The sequence below is a fragment of the Blennius ocellaris genome (assembly GCF_963422515.1).
Source record: "Blennius ocellaris genome assembly, chromosome: 24".
NCBI lineage: Eukaryota > Metazoa > Chordata > Actinopteri > Blenniiformes > Blenniidae > Blennius > Blennius ocellaris.
Window position 1 is genome coordinate 7,531,718 of NC_137673.1, and position 21,801 is coordinate 7,553,518.

A 21,801-nucleotide genomic window follows, 5' to 3' on the forward strand; every position below is an offset into this window, starting at 1 on the left:
TCTCCATACCTGGAACGACGCCCCAGAAGTAAAGAAAGCCTGTTCTCTCTCTCTCTCTCTCCTGCTTGTTTCAGTTTTTAAAAAGTGTGTCGCTCCAACCAGCCAATCAGAAATCAAACCCTATATAGTGTCATCGGGAGGGTTCAGCCAATCACAATCAAGCTCGGCCCCTCTCTTTGCCTCCTCTCACAATCAGGCAGCTCTGCTCTGGCACATGGCGCCACAAGAGGAAGTGCTTCCTTCCTCTTCCCATAGATGGGCGTGTGTGGGCGGAGCCAGTCCAGCTCACACAGACACAGCAGATTCTGAATGTCGCTCCTGTGATCCCATAATTAAATGGAGGGAAAGAAAATGAAGAAAAAAGCTGGATTTGGAGAAATAAACTTTGAATACAAGGTTTTTGGTCCAACAAGACCAATGCGAAAGTTTTTGAAAAACTGGATAATATGACTCCTTTAACCAAGTAAGAAGGTGTGAGTATTTAAAAAATCAGTCCACATATTTCAAATGTTGCCACAATTAATCCATCCAGACCACATTATGATTAGTCTTTCTGTCACATGTTACATTTTAAGCCAGAGCCTCCCAGACTATTTCTCGTAATGGACACATGACTTCCTACTTAATTCCGTTCGGATTACTTCTCGGGGGGGAAAGCGAGTCGTGATCAAATCTGTGGTTTTATTGAAAGGCACACCTTCCCGCAGAGATCCTTGTTTATTTAAAGTCATTTTAAGACGGGTTGAAAATCCCCTGTCAGACTTCAAGGCATCCAGGCGTTACTTCGGAGGAGCCAATAAACATCGGAAGAATGACTACAATCCCCAAAAAAACATTGACCCCGGGAACAGTAATCCCACACAATCGATTCCTATTACAATAGACTTTAGACCAGGGGTCGGCAACCTTTAATGCTCAAAGAGCCATTTGGTCCCGTTTCCCACTGAACTCAACACCCAGAGAGCCACACACATTTTATTTTGACAGTCCCACAGGAAGACCATGCCAGGAGGACACGACACACAAAACCTTCTTCACTGCTGGTCGACAACTTACAACTAATAAACTAAACTACATTAACTAAGCAACACTACATTACCAACACTACAAACCTAATACAACCCCCAATAATTACATTTAAAACCCGACAAACAGAAACTCCCATAATGCATTGCAGCTATCAGCTCCTTTATTGCTACACATTATTAAAATGGAAGATAAATGTGGGAGATCTGGATTGTTAGAACCATGAGTGTGAGTGTTGTGGCTTTAACGTCCTGTAGTTGTTGTGTAATTCACTAGAATGTTCCGTCACTCTCAACAAGTCTGCAATGAACCTCCTGGAACTGTCGGCGCTCCGCAGCGCAGCAGTTTTACTGTGAAAGGTAAAGGAAGCTCCCAGCTTCAGACACCAGTTGAGCCGCTGTCATGACCTGCAGCCGCAATTCTACGTTCTTCGTACCATTATTGTTGTAATGACGTCACATCGCTGCGTCGTTCACGACCCTACATTTTACTCCACTCTTTGTAGCGGGACCGCGCTCTGGGTAGCGCCTTGCCTCCTTACGTCCCTCCGGGATGAACTGCGGTGGGACCGAGGCTCAAGGACGAAAGAGTTTGCCGGGGTTGCCGACCCCTGCTTTAGAGCAATCGGCCGCTTGCACAAGATCACATAATCACCGCAGCCTGTAAAGGCAGTAAAAACGCACAGACGGAAATATTGCATTGGAACCAAAGAGATCCATTCCGACTGCACGCGTGCTTGGGACGTTCTCGCCGAGACCCGTGAGCCCTTCGCGGCAATTCACATGCATCCGCTCCCGGTGCTCCGTGTGGCCCGCGACGCAGCCGACAGCTGGCACGGCAGAAGGTGTCGAGGTAGGAGAACGAAACAAATTGCCTTCATTCTCTTAGAGCGCAAAGCCTCTCCGGGGAACGCCGACGGAACGTTGCGCAATTGTGAGAGGAACAAAACAAAACGAGGCGCCTCTGGAAAGCAAGAGGCTCGCGTGAGAGCCGGAGGCATTGTGTTTGTTCTCAACGCAGTCCAGATAATTATCTGTAGAGGAGAAAACGGGAACATTGTGCAAGGTAGAAAGAGAAAGAGAGCTTTTTTTTCTTTTTAAATAAAACGATTTTGCCCTTTTTTTTTTTTTTTTTATTACCTGGTAACTTTCAAAATTTGGCACTTCTTCAACATCACTGTGTTTCAGATGGTAATGAGATGCTTTCGCTACGGATGTTTGACACCTTGAGTCTTGCGTGGGATGGGACCGTACTAAAATAAAAAAAATAAAAAATTCTAAAAGTCCCGGGGGCCCGAGAATCTGCAAAAGGTGTGCAGCTCGACTTCTTTTGCTTTCTGCCACTTTCGGAAATTTTCAAGATACCATTAGTGGTCACTTGTATAACACTAAAAGTGATCATACCTTATTAATATGGATTCATTTTTTTCTAAATCGGCCCATTCTATTTCTACGGAATGCGGTGAGCGGCGATCTCGGGTCTTGCTCAAGGACTCGCAGTGCTGAATAAACTGCTGCGGGAATCGAACTTGCAAACTTCCGAATATACTTCCCCCGCTGCTAAGCAGATGGACGGCGCATACATGGGATGCATCCATTGGGAGCAGCTTTGTCTTAATCAAGGGCACTTGGATAGATAGATATGGGGAGGTGGGGAATCAAACCTGCAACCTTCCATTTGAAAAAAAGACCAATCGACCCGCTCCTACTATAATTCTATACAATGGTGTAGACCAAGATTTATCTCCATATACCAATTTATAAAAAAAATTTTTAACGATGTATATAAGCTCTTCCAAATCCCCCATAATGCAACACTCGGCTGTATCTATGCGCTGAATCTCCTCGATATTTTTCCTCTTCAGATGATGAAACCATGACCCACTCTACTCCGCCTCTGATTGGCCCAGTACGGGCCAATCAGAGGCGGAGTAGAGTGGGTCATTACGAGAGCTAACCGACGAGTCACCGTGCGACACCGAGTAAACACTCTGGACGGATTCGACGAAACAAATCTAAAATAGGGAAGAGTTACACCCACTTCTCCAGGGATCACGACGCCACCGACTGGACGTTGAACGACGGCGAGAGAGAATGGCGCGAAGGGGGCTAAAAAACAACCAACCGACAAACGTATAAAGAGACGTGTGAAAGTGGAGAGACGACGGGCGACGGCGCAGATCCGAGGCGTCACTTTGAACTCCGCGCACTCCACCACGCAGAGAAGGCAACCAGAGATTCCTCGGCAGAGAGGATCAGTCGAACCGGGGGGAACAATAAAGAGTTCAGCTCCTCGCTCCAGTGTGGAGGGGAAAAAAAAAAAAGTCTTTCATCTTATGGCCGTTTCAAAGGAAGTACACTCCAGCGGTAACAAAAAGACCTCCTGAACATGCACGCGCGCTTCAGGACGAGAACTTCAAGCCGATGCAGACGAGATGGCTTATTGGCATCAGTATGTGAAGAACATATAGACGTGTATGCGACTGGCAAATATCCCCCCCCCCCCCAAAATAAAAATAAAAAATACTACGTGTAATTAAAACAGAGCGTTTAATTTTTCTTTTTCTGTAAACACATGACTCGACTGGAAAACAAGCAGTCGATCCCTCGGGAAACCTTCTGTAATTGTGGAGCACTCCGCTGTACAGTGCCTCCAAGCATGTTTACTCTGAAGGAATGGGGGGGGGGGGGGGGGTGTTGAGAAAGAAGCAGTTTAAGTGAAAACGACTCCTCAAATCCCATGAATAACTGTTAAAGTCTCCAGACTGCAAACAAGCCGCCGGTAGATAAATAGCTGCAGGTCGCAGAGATAATAGAGACCAAAAACAAAAACAAAAAAACGGCGACTAGTTTGCCCGGAGCCGCGGGGGAAGGGGGGGTGGAAATAAATAAATAAATAAATAAATAAAGCAAAGCGTCAGCAAAAAGAAAGGTTTCGGTGGTACGAGTGGCCGAACTTTTAGAGAGCCGTCCAAAAGCGACACAAGCAAATCCGCGGCGGCCCGGGGCGGTGGGGGTCTCAGTGTGACGGAGAGGCGGAGGCGGGTCTCCAGAGGCCCCCCCCATCCCTCCCAGCACCAACTTCTCCATTATTAGCTCTGCCAGCCAAAGAGATATTGCGCTCAGTGACAAATGGCGGTGGTGCCCCCGCCCCACCCCCCCCCCCCCCCCAATTCCCCCTCCAGCCACCACTACCACCACCTCTGGCTCTTCCCCCTCCTCCACGTCGTCCCCGATAACGATCATAGCGTTTTAAAGCCCTCCCCTGATTACATTTCCTCGTCTCGAATGATATTGTTTTGCGATGAATCCTTATGAAAAATGGGAGATTATAGAAGACGTGTAGGCGCTGCAGGAGGTGGAGGAAAGTCGTGAAGGACGACAAAAAAAACCCAAAAAAAACAAAAACAAAAACCTTTTATGGATGCTAAATGAATCCCTGCCATTACTCTCTTTTTTTTTTTTTTCCCTCCTCCGCCCACTCTTTACTCCACCCGTAGACGCTCGTCTCACTCCTTCCACGATAACACCCACAGGCGTGCAGGTTTACACAGCGATCATGATTGAGATGAAAACTTTCAAAGTTTTTGTTCATAAGATGAAAAAAAAAAAAAAAAAAAAAAAGACAAAACTTTGTCAGATCCAATAAAAAAAAAAAAAGAAGAAAGAAGAAAGAACTTTGGTGTCAATCTAAACTTTTTGGTAGTCTCATTACTCTGCGATCATAATATAAGCTTCCCTTCTGAGTGTCACAGTATCTCTGAGGGCGACCATTTTTTTTTTTTTTTTTAGAGGTGACACAAAATGCAATCAGGGCGAATGAGTAGCTGGCAAATTCAATAATGGAGGCAAATGAAAATGGAACTGGAGACTCTGCACTTAAAGGCCGGATGGGCTCACAGTCCTAATAAGCCCTCTTCTGTCACCGCTTCCCTGCATCTGAATTAACCGGCGGCCCTCCAATCAGCGCGGGCAAACAAAAGAGCCCGCCAAACACGAGGGGGCCGCTGCATACTAATAAAGGTAACAAATGGCAGCGCTCGTCATTGATCAGCGCTGATGTATGTTGACGAAGGCCACTGTGGGAGGAGGAAAGGGGAGGGGGGGCGGGGGGGGGGGTCATTTACACCCCAACAACTGTTTAACATTGTTGGTCACTTTTTATTTCATTATAGCTGTAAATGAATGAGAATAAAGAAGAAATATGCTTTCCAAACGTCTGTTCTCGCTGAGATTAAAGTTATTCAACGACAGAATTTACATTTGCTTAACTTACGACAACTGAACTTCAAAATCGTTCTCGTCTGGGCTTATGGACATTTAAACGCTGTCAAATAAAAGTTCATAAAGACTTCTTGCCTGTCGTTGGGCGGCCATACCGTTGACCTGCTGAGGAATTCTTCTTTCCTTTGATGCTTTTCAACAAGACTTTGTCATTTGAATGAACAAAACTGTTTTGACTGCTCCAAAAGTATCCAGGTTTGCATTAGTTTTGACAAAATACAGCTAAAATTAAATAAAAATAATGGATTTTCAATGTGTTTGATAAGTTAGTAAAACTTGTATGTCGCAAAAATGTACCGTAATATTCAGATTATAAGCTGCTTTTTATGGGTTAAGCTTTAAATTGCTGATGCACGGTGTTCAGGTGCATCATGAACACTCATGAACATTTTTCTTTTTCTTTTAAAATTTGGTGGGTGTGTCTTGTGTCTTATATTCAGCTGCATGCAATCATGTGGAAATTACGGTACTTACCTAAAGAGAAGAAATGAGAACATACTTATAAGTATAAACTGTAATTTAGAGGTCTTTAAAAAGTTGTCTTAAATATTCTGAACAAGTATCTTAAAGTCATAACAAGATGTACAAACTTAATTCCTCAATTGTAAATGTTAAAAAAAAGTTTAAAACAAGTAGTTTTGGAATGATCTCATTCAAAATGCTACAAAGTCTGCTACTTCAAAGTTGGTTTCGGGAGCCGTCGAAGCAGTTCAGTTGAGTAAAATTTTTCAAACTCTTAAGACTATTTATGAAAAGAAATCACCAGGAGGAAGACAAACCCCTCAGGACTTCAACGGTATGATCAATCAATCACAGGAAGAAGAGCTTGCCACTATAATATTTTCTGGTTTAAATGGTATTTTCTGAAAGAGTAAAAGAATTAATTTACTCTAGATGCTTGTTCCGTTACAGTTGAAGAAATAGATAATATTTCTGACAGAGACGGGAGAGCCCAGTCAAACCGTGTCAAAGGTACGTTGCAAAAAGAGAAGGACCTACTTATAAACAAATAAGGCATAATTAACCTCCACACCTCACACGGGGCACCGCCTGAGTGGGGGTCGTCACTCAAGAGGAAGGTTGCCGGTTGGACTGATGCATGGCAGCCATGACTGAGGTATTAATGGGTTTAGGGTTCAAGAAAATCGGAATAGAAGATTGTGGGACCTTAACTTTTCAGCTTCTTAAATGGAATCGTTTAAGAAGCAGAAAAGTTCAGGTCCCGGTGATTTTTAGCACGTCGTGTGTTTGAGAGTGCATCCTATTAAGGAGGTATCAAGGATTCGTCTCACGTCTGTCCCACTTTTTAGAAAGATGTTGCCGAAACTTCACTCCTTGGCAAAGGCGAGCAACACCCGAAGCGACTCCAGCCGAAGTCCGCCTAAGCTTTTAACACGTCTTCACGACACCTGAGGTCAAGCAACTCACTCATCAAACAAATTGCCACATACAGTTTCAAAGTACAAACAAGGGGAGAATTGCTGTCTCGGGTTGTTTTTTTTCTCCCACCGGCAGCAGCAGTGACGGGTTTGTTCTCTCGTGCAGCTCGATCCCGCTCCCCGCCCCGTTATTGAGCTGGAAATAGTGTTTTGGCGAAATTGTCCGAGACAAGGACATCAAACTTAAATTTAGAGGGCACTATGGATAGACCATAGGGGAGCCATGAAAACAGTAAAAGTGCTGAGCCCATATCTTGAATTGTGGCCTATTATTACATGTCCACTGTTGAGAAACTGAAGTTCCTTTAGCGTTTTAAAGTCCTCTTATACCTGCGGTTCCAAAACATTTACACAGCATCGGCCTGACATGATTTAAAAAAAATATATATTTTTTTTTACCCGACTTTGAACTCAATCCATATTTTCATGGTTCAAAAGGCTGAAGTGCCCGTTTACATAGCAATGATTTCAAGTGAAAATGTAACATTTTGAATGCGTTTTGGAACAATGGTGCAACTTGATCGTCTGTCCACGAGGACATCTGTGTTCTCATTAACGTTTATATCTTTTAGTGTTTTTTTTCCCCCCATTGCTGCGTCGACGCACCGTTTACAGAACGTTATGAACGTGAAACTTAAAATGAAACCCTGCCCCCCCCCCAAAAAAACTGATGCGTTTGATCTTGAGATGTTGCCACGTTACTGGGGCCTGAGGAGAGATGGAAAGAGAACTAACCCCCTGCTTTACAATTGACACTTACAATGGGCTAAATGGGCAATTTGTCATTTCCTGGCACCAAGCTGCGGCACTCATCCCTCCGCATGGGCAATTGGGGACACACCGACACGGACGCGTACACACTCACAAATCAGCTGTGGCCACTAAATTGTCTCCATCTGGTTCTACAGTTTATTCAGTGTGTGAAGTCCAAGTAAGACCCTGTATGGTCCCCCCCCTCTCAGTCAACCCTCCGGTTGTGCGGAGCTTCTTCAACAGGCGCTTCCGTCTCCGAGCAAATTTACCTTTTGCCCGCGTTCGACAATTTGTTCATATTTTGTTCGCGCCCACGCGTGATTTGCCCATGTTTCCCCCTACTTACGCTCCTCTGGAGAAAGGGCAAATTACTGTGTTGACATCTCTAAATACATTGCTTTTCAACGGCCATGAGCAGAACGCCGCATGAAATCAACAGTTCGGAGGAAACCTGGCATGGGGTAAGATTTCAGATTTGTTAAACACGGCCGGTCACAGAGCTGTTTTCACGATCAACAAATGGCGACAAATGTACGTGTTTGGGGCTTCCGGGTGGGGAACGGAGATGGATCTGCGTGCCACTGAAGCCACACGCGAGCCGATTTGTACCGAAATGTACTGGAACGAAAGAGCATTTCTTGTTCTGACTTGTCAGGGTTATTGATGTGGATCTGAGACAATGCACATGACGCACACCTGAGACCCTCGGCATGAAATCGATGGGCCTCCCCGTCATATTGCATTAGTGCGCCGGCAACACTGAGCGTATCGGAAGTTGTTTGGATAGAGGGCTCTCCACCGCCGTCATTGTTATCCAAGCAAGCAGCTGTAGCGATGTCAGATAAATGATCCGTCTTGGCCTCAACAACCTTAACCGTCATTTCTGTGTGTTGATGCCATAACAGCCACGAACTCAGTTTGCGTTTGTGACGTCTTTCAGGTCCCGTTTCCACGACACTGTGTAATTCGTTTCGGGAAAGATTTGGGTGTGCACGGCAACGTTTTGGAAACAATGCCCGTTTCCACGGAAACAACGCGGGCAAAGAGTTGCCGCTGTTACTTGTTTAAGTAATCAAACCAAAGACGCATGCGTGAAGAGAACAAAGCGCTATGGAGGTAAACATTCTCAAGTTGGACTGGTATTACGGTGACCGTCAAAATAAAACTACCAATATGGGAACTTGTTCTTATTGTCCAGCTAGTGAGCATGTGCAGAACAAACTACTTACTACATGTGGATGAGCGAAGATTCCGAAAAGTTGCTTTTTCTACAGAGATGAAGTTGGGGCGTTTTCAAAAAAGTTCTGTTTTAAGCTGCTTCCATGGAGATGGAGCATTTTCAAAAAGTTGCATTTTGCCCATTTTTATGGATAACGAGTCGGAGTGAATTTTGGAACTTTTTTTAAGTTGCGTTTTTTTTCCCCCATTAATTCCATCGAGACTGAGCTGGAGCATTTTCAAAAATTTCTGTCCCTGCGAGCCGATCCCAAAATCGTAAATTTTTCAGTGGCTCTGAGCACCGTTGTCGTGGAAACGGACACCCAAAACCCACCAAAAGTTGTCCGTTTTCTCTTGAAAACAGGCAAAACCCGAGACGAAAATCCAGAAGAATTCAAGGATCTATTGTGAGGTTGGTCGACGGTACTTTTGACACCCCGATGGATTTAATCCATAGAGTGAGAAAACACATCTCCCAAGGAGCTTGTGCCAAGGCGGGCGACTTCACGAAACAGCGGACCCAAGAAAACGAAAATGTCATTAAAAATGACAAAGTCAAACAGGTTGCAGACGTCTGGGAGAGAGAGAGGCAGCAGACAAAAGTTGCACAAACAAAGCGCCATTTATTTTCCCCCCTCGAAGCATACAAATACGTTCCCAAAGTCAGAAGGGTAGCCCGCACCCCGTGGCAAGACAAACAATCGGGCATTTAAAGTATAATAACTGTAAAGTGGAAACTTCCCGTGGCCAAAAGGTCAGACAAACACAGTCGCAATCCACACTTGATGGAATTACTCCTTGTTGTTAGTAAATGGGATTTAAGAGGAGTCGTGTATCCTCAAAGGAAAGTTTCCTCAATGAGGAACTCATTCGTCTTGAGAGATTTCTCTCGTTTTTTTCTTGCCGTCATTTCTGGACGCTGCAGCCTCGTGTCATGGATCATTTCAAAAATGGGGAACACAAGCGTCTGCACTCCCTCCCCGAAGTAATTCTAATCCCCCAAGAAATTAATGCGGCTCTAATGAGCGAGTTTGATGAAGTCACGGTTTTTTTTGGGGGGGGGGGGTTGATTAGGTGGGATTTTGTCGGGTGGTGACGCTGAGTCACTGGGGCTCGCTGCCCAACGCGCCGACTGTGAACATACGAGGCTGGGGCCGGAGCTATATTTAGCCGGACTGCTTCGGAATCGACAGAGGAAAACGCCGGGGAGAGTCTGGAACTGTATCTGATTTCAAGACCATGTGGTTCTTCTCATTTTGGAGATGAAATGTTCCTATAGAGAGACGATGGTCAGTGATGTACAACACACGGGATTTCATTGTAAAAGACACTAATGCAATTGCCGCGTTTCAAAGTTGATGCCGAACTTATGTTTTCTGGTGATAAATCACAATTTTTCAAAAACTTTGAGGGTCTGTTTATATGACAGCAGTGGTTCAGAGTCACAGGAGTCGCAACTTTTTGAAAACGCCTCCCCTGGTGCAACTTTTTTTGAAAATGCTCTGATTCTGTCTCTGTGGAAAAGGGGGTAAACACAATGCAACTTTTTGAAAATGCTCCATCTCCATGTAAATGGGAGGAGTGAACTTTTCGAAAATGCTCCGATGCCGTCGCTGCAGAAACGATGGAAAAAGCAACTTTTGAAAATGCCCCCACTCTTTTGTGTGACTTTTTGACTCCATCTCCATGGAAACATGAGAAAATGCAACTTTTGAAAACACCCCGTCTGTATCGAAATTGGGCAAAATGCAAGCTTCAAAAATGTTCCATCTCTGTGGAAACGGGGGTAAAACACAACTTTTATGAAATGTTCCTAATGGTCACACGCACCACATTAAACAGTTGTTCTGCACATGTGCAGTAGACGGACAATAAGAACAATATTTCCTCCAGAGTGTCATGACTCCCAGTCCACTGGTAGTTTTATTTTGACAGTCACCGTAATAACAATCCAACTTGGTCATCGATAATACGATCGTCAATGTTCTCCCATTACAAATGTTTCCAGCACATTGTTCTTTAAAGACATATGTGTGTGTAGTTTCAACACAAGAACAAACAATGGCGCCGCCTCATGGCCTGGCATGCAAACTACATCATCTTCCATGTGAATGGACGTCGTTTTCAGAACTTTGCCATGCTGATGCAAAACGGGCATTTTCGCTTTCCCTAAGACAGCATCAAGTCATTGCGAGGCAAAACTGACAGGAAGTATTCTGCATTAAAGTTGTTAAAAAAAACAACAACAACAACAACCCTCAAGCAGGAAGTAGGGTGACTCGGATGAACCTGTTTCTTCAGGCAAACTCCACGATGATGACTGACCGTGGGAAAGGCCACCTTTTAACGCCTTATCTGCCTCATTGTCCCCCACCTCTTCAGAAGTTAGCGCTATCGCTGGAACTAGTGAGTCGTCGCCGAGGCTAAATGTAGCCCGCCAACGACACATTGGGGCGTACCTTTGGATCGGGCTCCAGGAGAAAGTGTTCTTAGAGAGCGAAAGTCATTATAGCCCGTCGGGGTTTGTTTTTTTCTCTCCGTCAGATGTGTAAGTAACTCAGTTAGCTGGGGTCACCTGACCCTGACCCGCGTCAGCCAGCCACGGTGAACCCTAACATCAAAGAGCGGGGCACTGGGGGCGGCAGGCGCGCCGCCAAGGGGGGCTATTACTGTTCCATTAGAGATCATTTTGCCCTCCTTGCAGACGTGCCAAAGCCACTAATGGAGACAAACCAGGAGCCCCTTGGGTTCCCTCGTCAAAGGGTTCAAACACAAAACACCAACGGCAGCTGCGGAACACCGGCGGCACGACGCTGATAAAACCCGAGCAACGCGCGTGGCATGACAATGAGTTGTGGGTAAAGGGGGGGGGGTGGGGGTAAAGTAAGAAAATAAAGATGTAGGAAATGATGAGGGAGCGAACTCCCGGAGCGAGACACGGCGTCCTGTCGTGTGTCGGCATGTCAACGAACGTCAACTTTTCCCGTAACGAGACGGGCTTCGCCGCGCCGGACGACAAGAAGACGGCCAGATTCCGGCGAGTCTTTTCAACGGCGCTGCATTTTGTCCAGGTGGCGACTGCGAGCCGAGAGGACCTCGGGAATGTGCCGCGAAGACGGATTTCACCCCAACTTGGCTTAGAAGTTCATATCTAAGAAACCGCAGATTTATGGGTTGCATTACATAACGCCGGAGTTGTTTTTTTTTGTTTGTTTGTTTGTTTTCTTAGAGAAACGCTGGTGCTTTGGTGTTTCAACACCCCCCCCCCCCCCCCAAAAAAAATAAAAAAATAAAAAAATTGGGGAGGGGGGGTAGAGATGAAAGAAAAAAAGCAAAACTTTATTTCACAAGCACACTGAAGGGCTCTCTTGCTTCGCGGATCCAACGACTGCAGCATTTTCTGGGGTAGCAAAGCAGCGTTTGAAGCTGGGAGATATGTTTTAATCATTTGGCGCCTTAATGATGACACTGAATTCATTATTAATGGGCCCCATCCCTCTACTCTCCCTCTTTTTTTTTCTTTCTTTTTTTTTTCATAACAGTTCGGACTGAGAGCGGGTATTAGCATTAGCCGCTTTTGCTCTTATTTGATCTTCCTGTAATTACACCACTTTTTGGAGATCACACCACAAGCTTTATGTTAAGTAAAGAGGCCTTGGAAGTCTCTTTTTTTTTTTCCCCTCTCTATACAAATTCCAAACACAATCACCATGGGATTTTTCTTTTACTCCCATTTCTGAATGCGTTTATTCTGCTGAGTAAAACATACAGACATGTAATGTACCTAAAACTCTTCACAGTTGGAAAAAAAAAAAAGTATCAACTGTCTGAGGCGGATTCTTATTATAGGTTAATGCCCTTTATGTAAAGACAGGTTGATATATTATCTTTGAAAAGGTGGATCTTCGTGCTGGATAAAATACACCGATTTAACTCAACTGTCATGTTAGTTCTACTTCTATGACTTCTTTGACCAGGTCTCATTAAGTTAAGACATAAAATAACGCGTTATGCTGACGATGTACAACTTTATATTGAATACATTGCTCTTGTTTGAAATGGTTTATCTGAAAGGCTTTTGGTTTTTATTCACTTCATTGAGTCCATTTTACAAACATTTTATGTCATCATTGTCAATATTTCGACTGCATTCTGAGCATCAGATGCCCCAGCCATCAAATCAGAGCAAAAATGAATATATTGTCGACAAAAACAGAAAGAATCCCCTTTAAAGAGGTCAGAAATTTGGGAAGAACTCAAATAGGATGTTTTTTTTTTTTTGTTAATCCCTACCAGCAATTTGTCAGTGTCAGTTCTTCACAAAGTCCTTAAAATCATTGTCTTGCATTTGGCGCTAAAGAAATAAAATCAGATTTTTTTATGTAGATCCTGAATCCTCGATTCCTTCCTATCGACACTTCAACCGCCTTTAAACATGGAATAACCATTCGCTGCACCCATTAGGCTGATCACGGTGAAAATGAGAAACTGCTTGGATTGCCTGTGACCTGCTAAATCAATAATCATGCTCCGAAGTTGAAGATGTGCGTGGGGTTAATTGTAATGAAGTCTTTTTTCTTAAATCAATTCATCCCAACTGTGCGCAATTTGGCCTGAACGCATTCAAGCGTTCGTAAAAAAAAAAAAAAAGAAATTTAGCAATTAGCGGGCCGGCGCGGGTAAATTATTGGCTTTAAATGAGGCGACGTTTGGGACGTTGCCAGGTGGTGAAATCGCAGTGTCACAACATGGCGCGCCTTGAGGAAATGCAAAACAGGTGAGGCGAACGGAGAGGTTATGGAGGAAAGAGAAGTGGCAAAAGCTTTGCTTTCTGCACGCGGGCATTGGGGGGGGGGGGGGGGGGGGCATTGCTGCCAGATGGGAAGCTCGAGTCAGAGCTCTCTTTGGGGCAATCTGAGCCATTTGGCTGCCATCCAAATGGGCAATTTCACAGGCTGAAGGGGGGGTGGGGGGGGGAGGCAGAAAAAAAAAACAACTCACAAACAAAGCAAAAGTTAAGCAAAGAAACTGAATCTGAGAACCATTTCACGCACTTGCCCCTCTGATAGTCTCCAGCGCTGATGGATATTATACCCACTGCTGCTCGGCATGGGGTAATTAGCACTGCGGCATGCAGCGGGCCATGTTATATCTATGCAAACAGTTCACGGAGCTGTCAATGCATGCTTGGCGCGCGCCTGTGTGTGTGTGTGTGTCATTAGATATTCAGGCTTCCGCAGAGCTGCGGGAAACATCGCGGAGGGAAGCTGAACAAGCCCATATCAGAGGAGTTCCTTTAACACAGATTACTACGCTATATATCCAAGCCACTATGCATACTGGCAATAAATCGAAATTCCACGCTTTTCTGCAGACTCCCACTGTGTACAGTAACCACGGAGGGATAAAGGCGTCGTAAAGCTGTGGCTTAATGTATTCTGTGCGGCGCATTCTGGCCGAGCCTCGTTCCGCGAGATTGAATAATTGGACTTCCTGTAAATATAATAGAATATAATATATAATAAAGGTGTCAAACATAAAGCGTGTGGGCCAAATACCGGCCAGCAGGAGGCTCCAGTTTGGCCAAACCACCTCGAAAGTGGTAGAAATATTTTTTAATATTTAAGTAATATATGGGAACAGGTTTTTTAGTATTTCATCCCCTGTCGCTTCAGATTAAGACTCTTAAATTGCTTGCTTTAATATATTTCTTTCAGTTCTCTAAAGTTTTGTGACTTTCCTTGTGTCCAAATGGTGCTCAATAAGTACATTCTTGACCAACGCCTTTACCTTACGTCAAAATAAAAACTCAGCAGATGTCCTCCGTTATATTTTGGTGCAACTTTAGAGGATTTATGTTGGGTTTTTTGGGACATTTCAATGTATTTCGAACCATTAAAATTGGCCTTATGTTGAGTTTGGAGTTACCTTCTGTCAGAAGTATAGACATTTTCATCATCTGCATCACGAAAAACCTTTAAGTGTCCATTTAAAAGGTTTTATGGCACAAGTCCGGCTCATTCCCTATGAAGTTGTGACAAACTAAAATGCATTGGACACCCCTGGAACAGACTGATTATCATTGTTCGGGAAGTACAGTATTTTCTTTTTATTTTCAACTGAGAGAACAGGAGGACCCTACATTTTTTACGAGGCAGACGTTAATGTGGGACTCGAGAGGAGCAGCACTGATCCATATGCATGGACGGCTCCGGCTTAATTGCAACGCCGGGGTGCGAAGGGATCAGACGCTCTGGACCAAAGTCTGCCGATGCCCGACTGCGCGCTCAGGCAGGAGCGAGGCCAGACAGACTGGCGTACAGTCTTGAAACACTGCGGTGAACTTTGAGGTAAATTCGGCCTCTGAGGATCAACACGCTCTCTAAAAGTTTCAAGGAAATAAGACACATTTGCAGGAGTACAGTGGGTTATGCATTGTGGACATAAATAATGCAGGGGGTATCGCGCCGCGCCACGGAAAGGATTACTGAAGATGCATCGCTTACTTTTCCGTGGTGCTACCTCGCTGGAAAAACAACACAAACAAGAAATACCACCTTGTGGTTTCATGCCTCCACGAACTCGGGAAGTCACAGTTGACTGTTCCTGACGGATTGCATTCAATAACATCGGACAAATATGAGACGGCAATTCTGGGCCACATGAAGACGCAAGAGGACCTTAGTGGAACGCCTCGGAACTATGGAGCTGTCGAGTCACTTTTTTAAGGACAGGCTAATTCATCAGGACCAGTCATACTTTAAATAGGTTTAGCATGTAGCACCACTGGTGTGTGAGCCCTGAAACCTATAGCATATAGCACCACTGGTGTGTGAGCCCTGAAACCCATAGCATATAGCATGTAGCACTATTTTGCATGGCATCTTTAGCATTTAGCACTGCTGGTATGAGTCCCAAACTGCTTTAGCATGTAGCATCGCCGGCGAGCCTCAAAACTCTTTAGCATGTAGCATCATTGGTGTGTGAACCCTGAAACCTATAGCAAATAGCACCACTGGTGTGTGAGCCCTGAAACCTAGCACTCTTTTGCATGGCGTCTTTAGCATTTAGCACTGCTGGTATGAGTCCCAAACTGGTTTAGCATGTAGCATCGATGGTGAACCTCGGAACTCTTTAGCGTGTAGCATCGTTGGTGTGTGAGCCCTGACACCTATAGCATATAGCACCACTGGTGTGTGATCCCTGAAACTCTTTAGCATGTAGCATGTAGCATCACTAGTGTGTGAGCCGATAGAACTACTTCAACAAACAACAAATTAACAAAAAGAAAATTTGTGTCACGGAGACTACACCTCATGGCCGTTTCTGGCTAGAGCTTAAAAAAAAAAAAAAAAAAAAAAAAAACTGCATGTTTTGCGGAAAGCACAAAAACTACCAATCACAGTCTCATTCCCGTAAATATCTTTTTTTTTCTCTCCTTTGAGCCCGGGTGACTCCATTCTCACCGTTTCTTTCCAAATAAAAAGAGTTGAACTGAAACCCAGACCAACAGGGATGATCTCCAGTACGACTCCTCTAACCAAGTTATTTGTAGTGAGGGAACAGGAAAGGGCACCGTGTTGCAAATCATGAGGCATTTGGGGATAAAGGCGCTCTTAGGCCTTCTCTTTTCTTTGTGGTAGTCGTCAAAATGGAAGGACTCTCCGGCTGCTTTGCCAGCTTTGGATGTCAGCATGCCCCTTAAGTCCCTCCGGAGTCCTTTATCACGGTGTTCAGACTCCATAAAACGCTGCTTATTACACTAAATCTGTCATGCGTTTTAATACGGATCGCAGTTTGATCCGCGAGCATCAATCACCAAAAAAAAAAAAAAAAAAAAAAAATTCCCACAAAGTCAATGGCATAAGAGGTGGTGATAAATTCCCGCTGTCTCACTCTCTCAACAATGATGGTCTTTCTCATCAACGCGACGGCGTTCGACATTTCACTGCACTTGGCGGAACGTTCCAACTTAAAGGATGGTCGGGTGGCTGGGGGAAGACACACGGCACGTGTTTCGCGAAACGTCTGACACAGAACTGCCAGGAGGAGGGGTTGCCGGGCGGTTGCCGGGCGGCTGCAGGATGAATCGCGATGCCCAGGGGAGAGCGACGTAAAGTGGGCGGATCGATGTGACCGAAGAAACGAGCGCACGACCCCCCTGCGGTTGGATTCTGCACTTCCTGTATGGCCCTACAGTCTCCACAGTTTTTAGTTCGTTACATCCTCACAAATTACCGCGACGCCTCGGCGCGAGCGGTTTCGTGGAGAATTGGCGTCACCCCGTGCGTTTTGTCTTTGTTCCTTGGCAGTACTTTGGAGGACATACGTGTTGGACAAGATTCTCTACATTGGCCACGCCGGGACGCTCTGGGAGATTCCATCCCTGCTGGAAGAACAATGATCGTTCTTTCTGCTTTCCTGCCACGGAGAAATCTTGCTGAAATTCCTGCAAAAATCCAATGAGATTAACGAGGTGGGGTGGGGGGGGGATGCTGTGTAAGGTCGCCAAACGAAATCCTATTCTTTCCATTGCGATCTTGTCGACAAAACAGGAGTAGACTGACCATCTGGACGTTGTAAGACGGTCCAAAAGGGTTTATTGAATTGTCTTGCTGTGTTACATCCGGAGGTGATGACAGCTGCCGACAGAGGGCGCTAGTGCAACATTATACAATAAACCGCCAAAAATACAAAAGGACGATTTTACTTATTGGGCTTTTTTGTTTTTTTTTTCCGTATAATAACAGCATTTGGGGCTTGACATCCTGGTATAATAAGTATATTGATGATTGCAATGATTACAGTCGGCAGATTCCCCAAAAAGTCCAACTTCTGAACGAGTGTTTTAAAATCTCCGTCGACATTTATACATTTTCAAGTGAATACAGAGAACTTTTGTTGCGTTTTTAGGGGTCTATGGATATGACAACAGCACTCGGAGTCACTGAAACCCTTTTTGAAAATGGCTCCCAATGTGGAACTTTTCGAAAAGCCCCCCCCCCCCGTCTCCGTGGAAATGGGGTTAAAAAAAAATGCAACCCTTTGTGAACGCTTGGACTCCATGGAAATGAGGGGAAAATGCTAAAAATCTTTGAAAATGGCTTCCAAGGTGGAACTTTTCGACAAGGGCCACTCTCCTTGGAAATGGGAGAAAACCTCACATTCACCTCACAGTTTATAGCAAAACGATCGCAAAGTGGGCCGTTTATGAAAGAGCGCAACTCAACGGCTATGATCTACTTTCTGCGGGGCTCTTTCGCCAGCGTGTCCCATTTTGCAAATTTCTCGGAATCAAGCACGTGTGAAGATACTTCATTAATAAAATAAATTAATTAATAAATAAAAAGACACGGAAGGAGAGACGTGACCTCGAGCTGTCCTGCGTCTCCCCAGATTCTATGTGACAGTTGTCCCTCTGCCAGCGCTCCACCGACAATCCTGCATTGGCGTCCCGGAGCAACGGGGAAACGCTGGCGCCGCGACAGCAGATGAAGGCGACACCTGACGCCGGCGACACGTTGGGGGAAACGCGGACGTGGACGACCCCAAAATAAGCCCAAAACGTGGCGACCATCGGATGGCGCGTCTAACCTCTAACGTGTCCAAAAATAAGTGGAGGAAACTGAACAGCTGTTTCATAAAACATAACCGCTTCCATAAACATGAAGGGAGCCTAGTTTTTTTGAGTGTGTAAACAAAAAATGTAATTAACAGAAAAACAGGACTTTTCCACAGACTTTTTGAGCCCCTTTATATAGCGGCAACAGAAGATTAATTTGCCAGTGCAGCAGATACGTGCTCTCAAAAGTTGAGCTCCAATTTTGCGACTTAATTAAAAAAAGAAAAAAAAGGGGCCGTATTAAAATGTGTACATGTCGGGGTAAACAGAGCAAAATAATGAAAAAAACAAAACAAAACCAAGCCAAACAGAGCTGGAAACGGAAGGATATTTTCAGAGAGACAAAATAAGACGTCCGATTCCTGACCTGTGAGGTTCCGCAGGCCCAGCTGCCGCAGGCCGTAGTAGCCGTCCCGCCGGTAGTTGAGGAAGATGGCCAGGGAGTAGCGGCCCTCGTACAGCTTGGTGCCTCGGATGATCCGCAGGTTCTCCAGGGGAAGGTAGTCGAACTGGTTCAGCGCCACCAACACGTAGCCGGTCACCTCTCTGATCGACTGCGGGAGGAAAGAAAAACAAAAAACAAAAACGAAACGCACTTTTATCGCGTTCGCCAAGTTTAGATTTACATTTTGGGGACTTTTTAGGGAAACTTCGTAGTTTAAGCAATCGGTAAAACAGTGTCCGATAGGGTCGCCATCTTAGATTTTACCCACCCCAAAAAATCTATATCCAAGATTCTAAATAACCACAAGCTTTTATTTTGACAGCGAAACTCCCATCGTCAGGTCCAAGGAATCCAATACTCATTGGTGCAAATGTGTTGAAGCATTTGTTGCAGCTTATTTATTTCGATGCCTTCCTTGGCCTTAAACATTGACGTTTCGTTGCCAAACTTTTACAAATTCTAGTTTGTTTTTTTTTTTTTTTAGAAGCTGAAATATTGAGGAAAGTCTTTTTTAAAGCAGGCATTTTCGAAAAAAATCAAAGATGGCAGACATATATGAGTTTTCCCAATTTCTTACACAATGGACTTTTCAAAAGTACTTAGTGACATCGTGACATTCGAAGAAAATGAGATTGATCGACTTTCGATCTTTTTAGAGTGCCCATTCACATCTTTCAAAAACTGGACGCTGGATTTCCAAGACAGGACCGGATAGGGCCAGTTGTTCAGCTATCTTGGTTTTGGAGCTATGCCTCGAGGCCCCCGTTCCCCGTCTTGTAATACCACTTTGTACCACAAGATGGTGAAGTGAGTCACGGGAGTTTCCACTTTCGCCGGCGGTACAGTGGAAGAAACTGATTCCGACACTGATGCACGGTACCAGAAATCCAACGATACCATGAAGATTTTAGTACGGAAGAAGTATTGGAGTGGACACGGAGGCTACCTGACATGATTATTAGATCTGAGAGGCTTCAGACCCCTTTCAGCCATCTATCTGGAACCCTAGAGCTGTAAAACTTCATTTCCTTGTGCACTTTATTTGCAAATTTTACAACGTCGATGTCATGAACTGTTTGGACACACAATCCGAAGTGATTAAAATATCAGGTCAGTTGCGGACTGATTGCTCTCCTTTCCCCTGATTAGCTCCTCGTCGGTTGAGGGGTTGAAAATTTAAGAAACCACACGACGTCTGTCGACGTCCGGCGAGCACTCAACATAGATTTTCATTAATCAAATCTGATTTCGTTGATCTTGAAGGCATCGTTAAGTTGGAACGGTAAGCGACACGTGGGAGTGAAAGACCCCAAACTGACCCACTTAATTTAGAGACATCTTTCCGGTAGACGGAGCACGAGCGGGTTGAAAGACTTTGCCAAAGCGTTCGGAAAATCCTCGCCTTTCTGCATCGACTGACCTTCTTCAAAACATCTCAACATTTTCGTGTTCGTCCTCGACTCATCAGGAGCAAATTAAGGACGAAAGCACTGAGGATAAAGGTTGAGATTCCCTCGGGGTACGTTATTGCATCAAGAGATAGTTGTCCTACAGAAAGGGGAGGGGAAAAAAAAAAAAAAAAACCTGCTTCGAGCCGACAGTCCAATCAATCACGCTGCCGGCAAGTTGCCTCTTCATGTACAGCGCCATTGCCAGACTGAGCCGTCGTGGCGCGTGCGTCAACAACACAACTTATTCCCCCCGTCGCTGAAACTCCATCTCCATTGGCGTGCATCGTTCATCCGAGTCACTCAGGATTACTTCCTCACGCGGAGCCTTGACGACGCATGCTTTGAACGATTCTCTTGTTGTAGCGATGCGGATTGAATTGTTTTTCCGGACAAATAAAAAACGCACTAAAAAAAGGAATTGAAATGAATTTGTCCGACCTCTTTCTCTCGGGTCCCCGGTCTTGTAATACCACTTTTTAACCACAAGATGGAGCAGTGAGTCACTTTTTTCCCCCCCACAGTACAGCTCGTAAAGGTAAACATACACAAATCCAATGATACCTTCGACGATTTTTAAAACACAATTTTCAGACGGGCAAGACACGAGAGTAATAATAAAATTGAGTATCCAAGGACGAAACGAAAACCTCGTTTTTTTTGTGTTTTTGTTTCAGAGAGGTTTCAAGCAACATTTTGAAAATGACGTCTGTTTACACAGAAAACAACAGATGCGCTTAAAAACAAGGATTTAAAGTACCTAAACTATCCCATTTCAAATTCTATAATCTAAACCGACCAGCTACAGATAGCGATCTTCCGTGACGCAATCGTTTCAATGTTTTTTTGCAGGGGAAAAAAAAAAAAACAACTTTCATTGACCATTAAGTTTCAACCTCATTTAAGGGGAAGTTTTTAATGTCTGGCGAGGAGAGAGTGAAGCAACGGGCCGCTACAGAGACATCCTAATGATCAGAGACAGGCCAGTAATGATGTGGATGATAGTTTTGGAAGGGGGGGGTGAGTAATGCGGGGTTTGATTGGCTGCTGACCCCTGGGGGTGGCATCAGTGGTGACTGACAGTTCGGATGCTTGTGTTTTAGGGTAATAGCAGGTAACCGAGTGCTAAGCAAACACCTGCCTATTGTAAAACTCGCACAATAGGAAGGAAGCAAACAGCAGAGGTGCTTATTAGTGAGATTATAACGTGTCAATCACCCGAGCAGAGGAAGAACAACGGCATAAAAGGGCAGTAGAATCCATTTCAAGAGGCTTTGTTTCAAAAAGGATTTCTATTGTGAGGTACTCGACCGCCTCTCAAGAACCTTGTGAAACTATATGCAAGTTTTGTAAAGTACAAATACCGACCTTAACTACTTGCCGTGACCAGTACTGCCATTAAGCCTCGTTTATGCTCCATACGCAAACAATTCGTGAAGGGTTTTCATTGCCGCAGACGACCAGCACACAACCTCTGCATCGACACACATTTAAAAGGTCTATATGGCCTACATGCTTTAGCATGTAGCATTGCTAGTATGTGAACCCTGAAACATTTTAGCATGTA

The 21,801-nt window shown here is 44.8% G+C and overlaps 1 protein-coding gene across 1 annotated transcript in view; it reads right to left on the reverse strand.

The window, feature by feature from the left end:
• Positions 1-21,801, reverse strand: part of LOC308147840 (receptor tyrosine-protein kinase erbB-4-like) — a gene marked incomplete at its 3' end in the record, with an annotated part of 282,612 nt that overhangs the window by 98,440 nt on the left and 162,371 nt on the right. Inside the window, 1 exon segment of the mRNA XM_080520173.1 lies at positions 18,709-18,895. Within this exon segment, the coding sequence (XP_080376299.1) occupies positions 18,709-18,895 (187 nt within the window).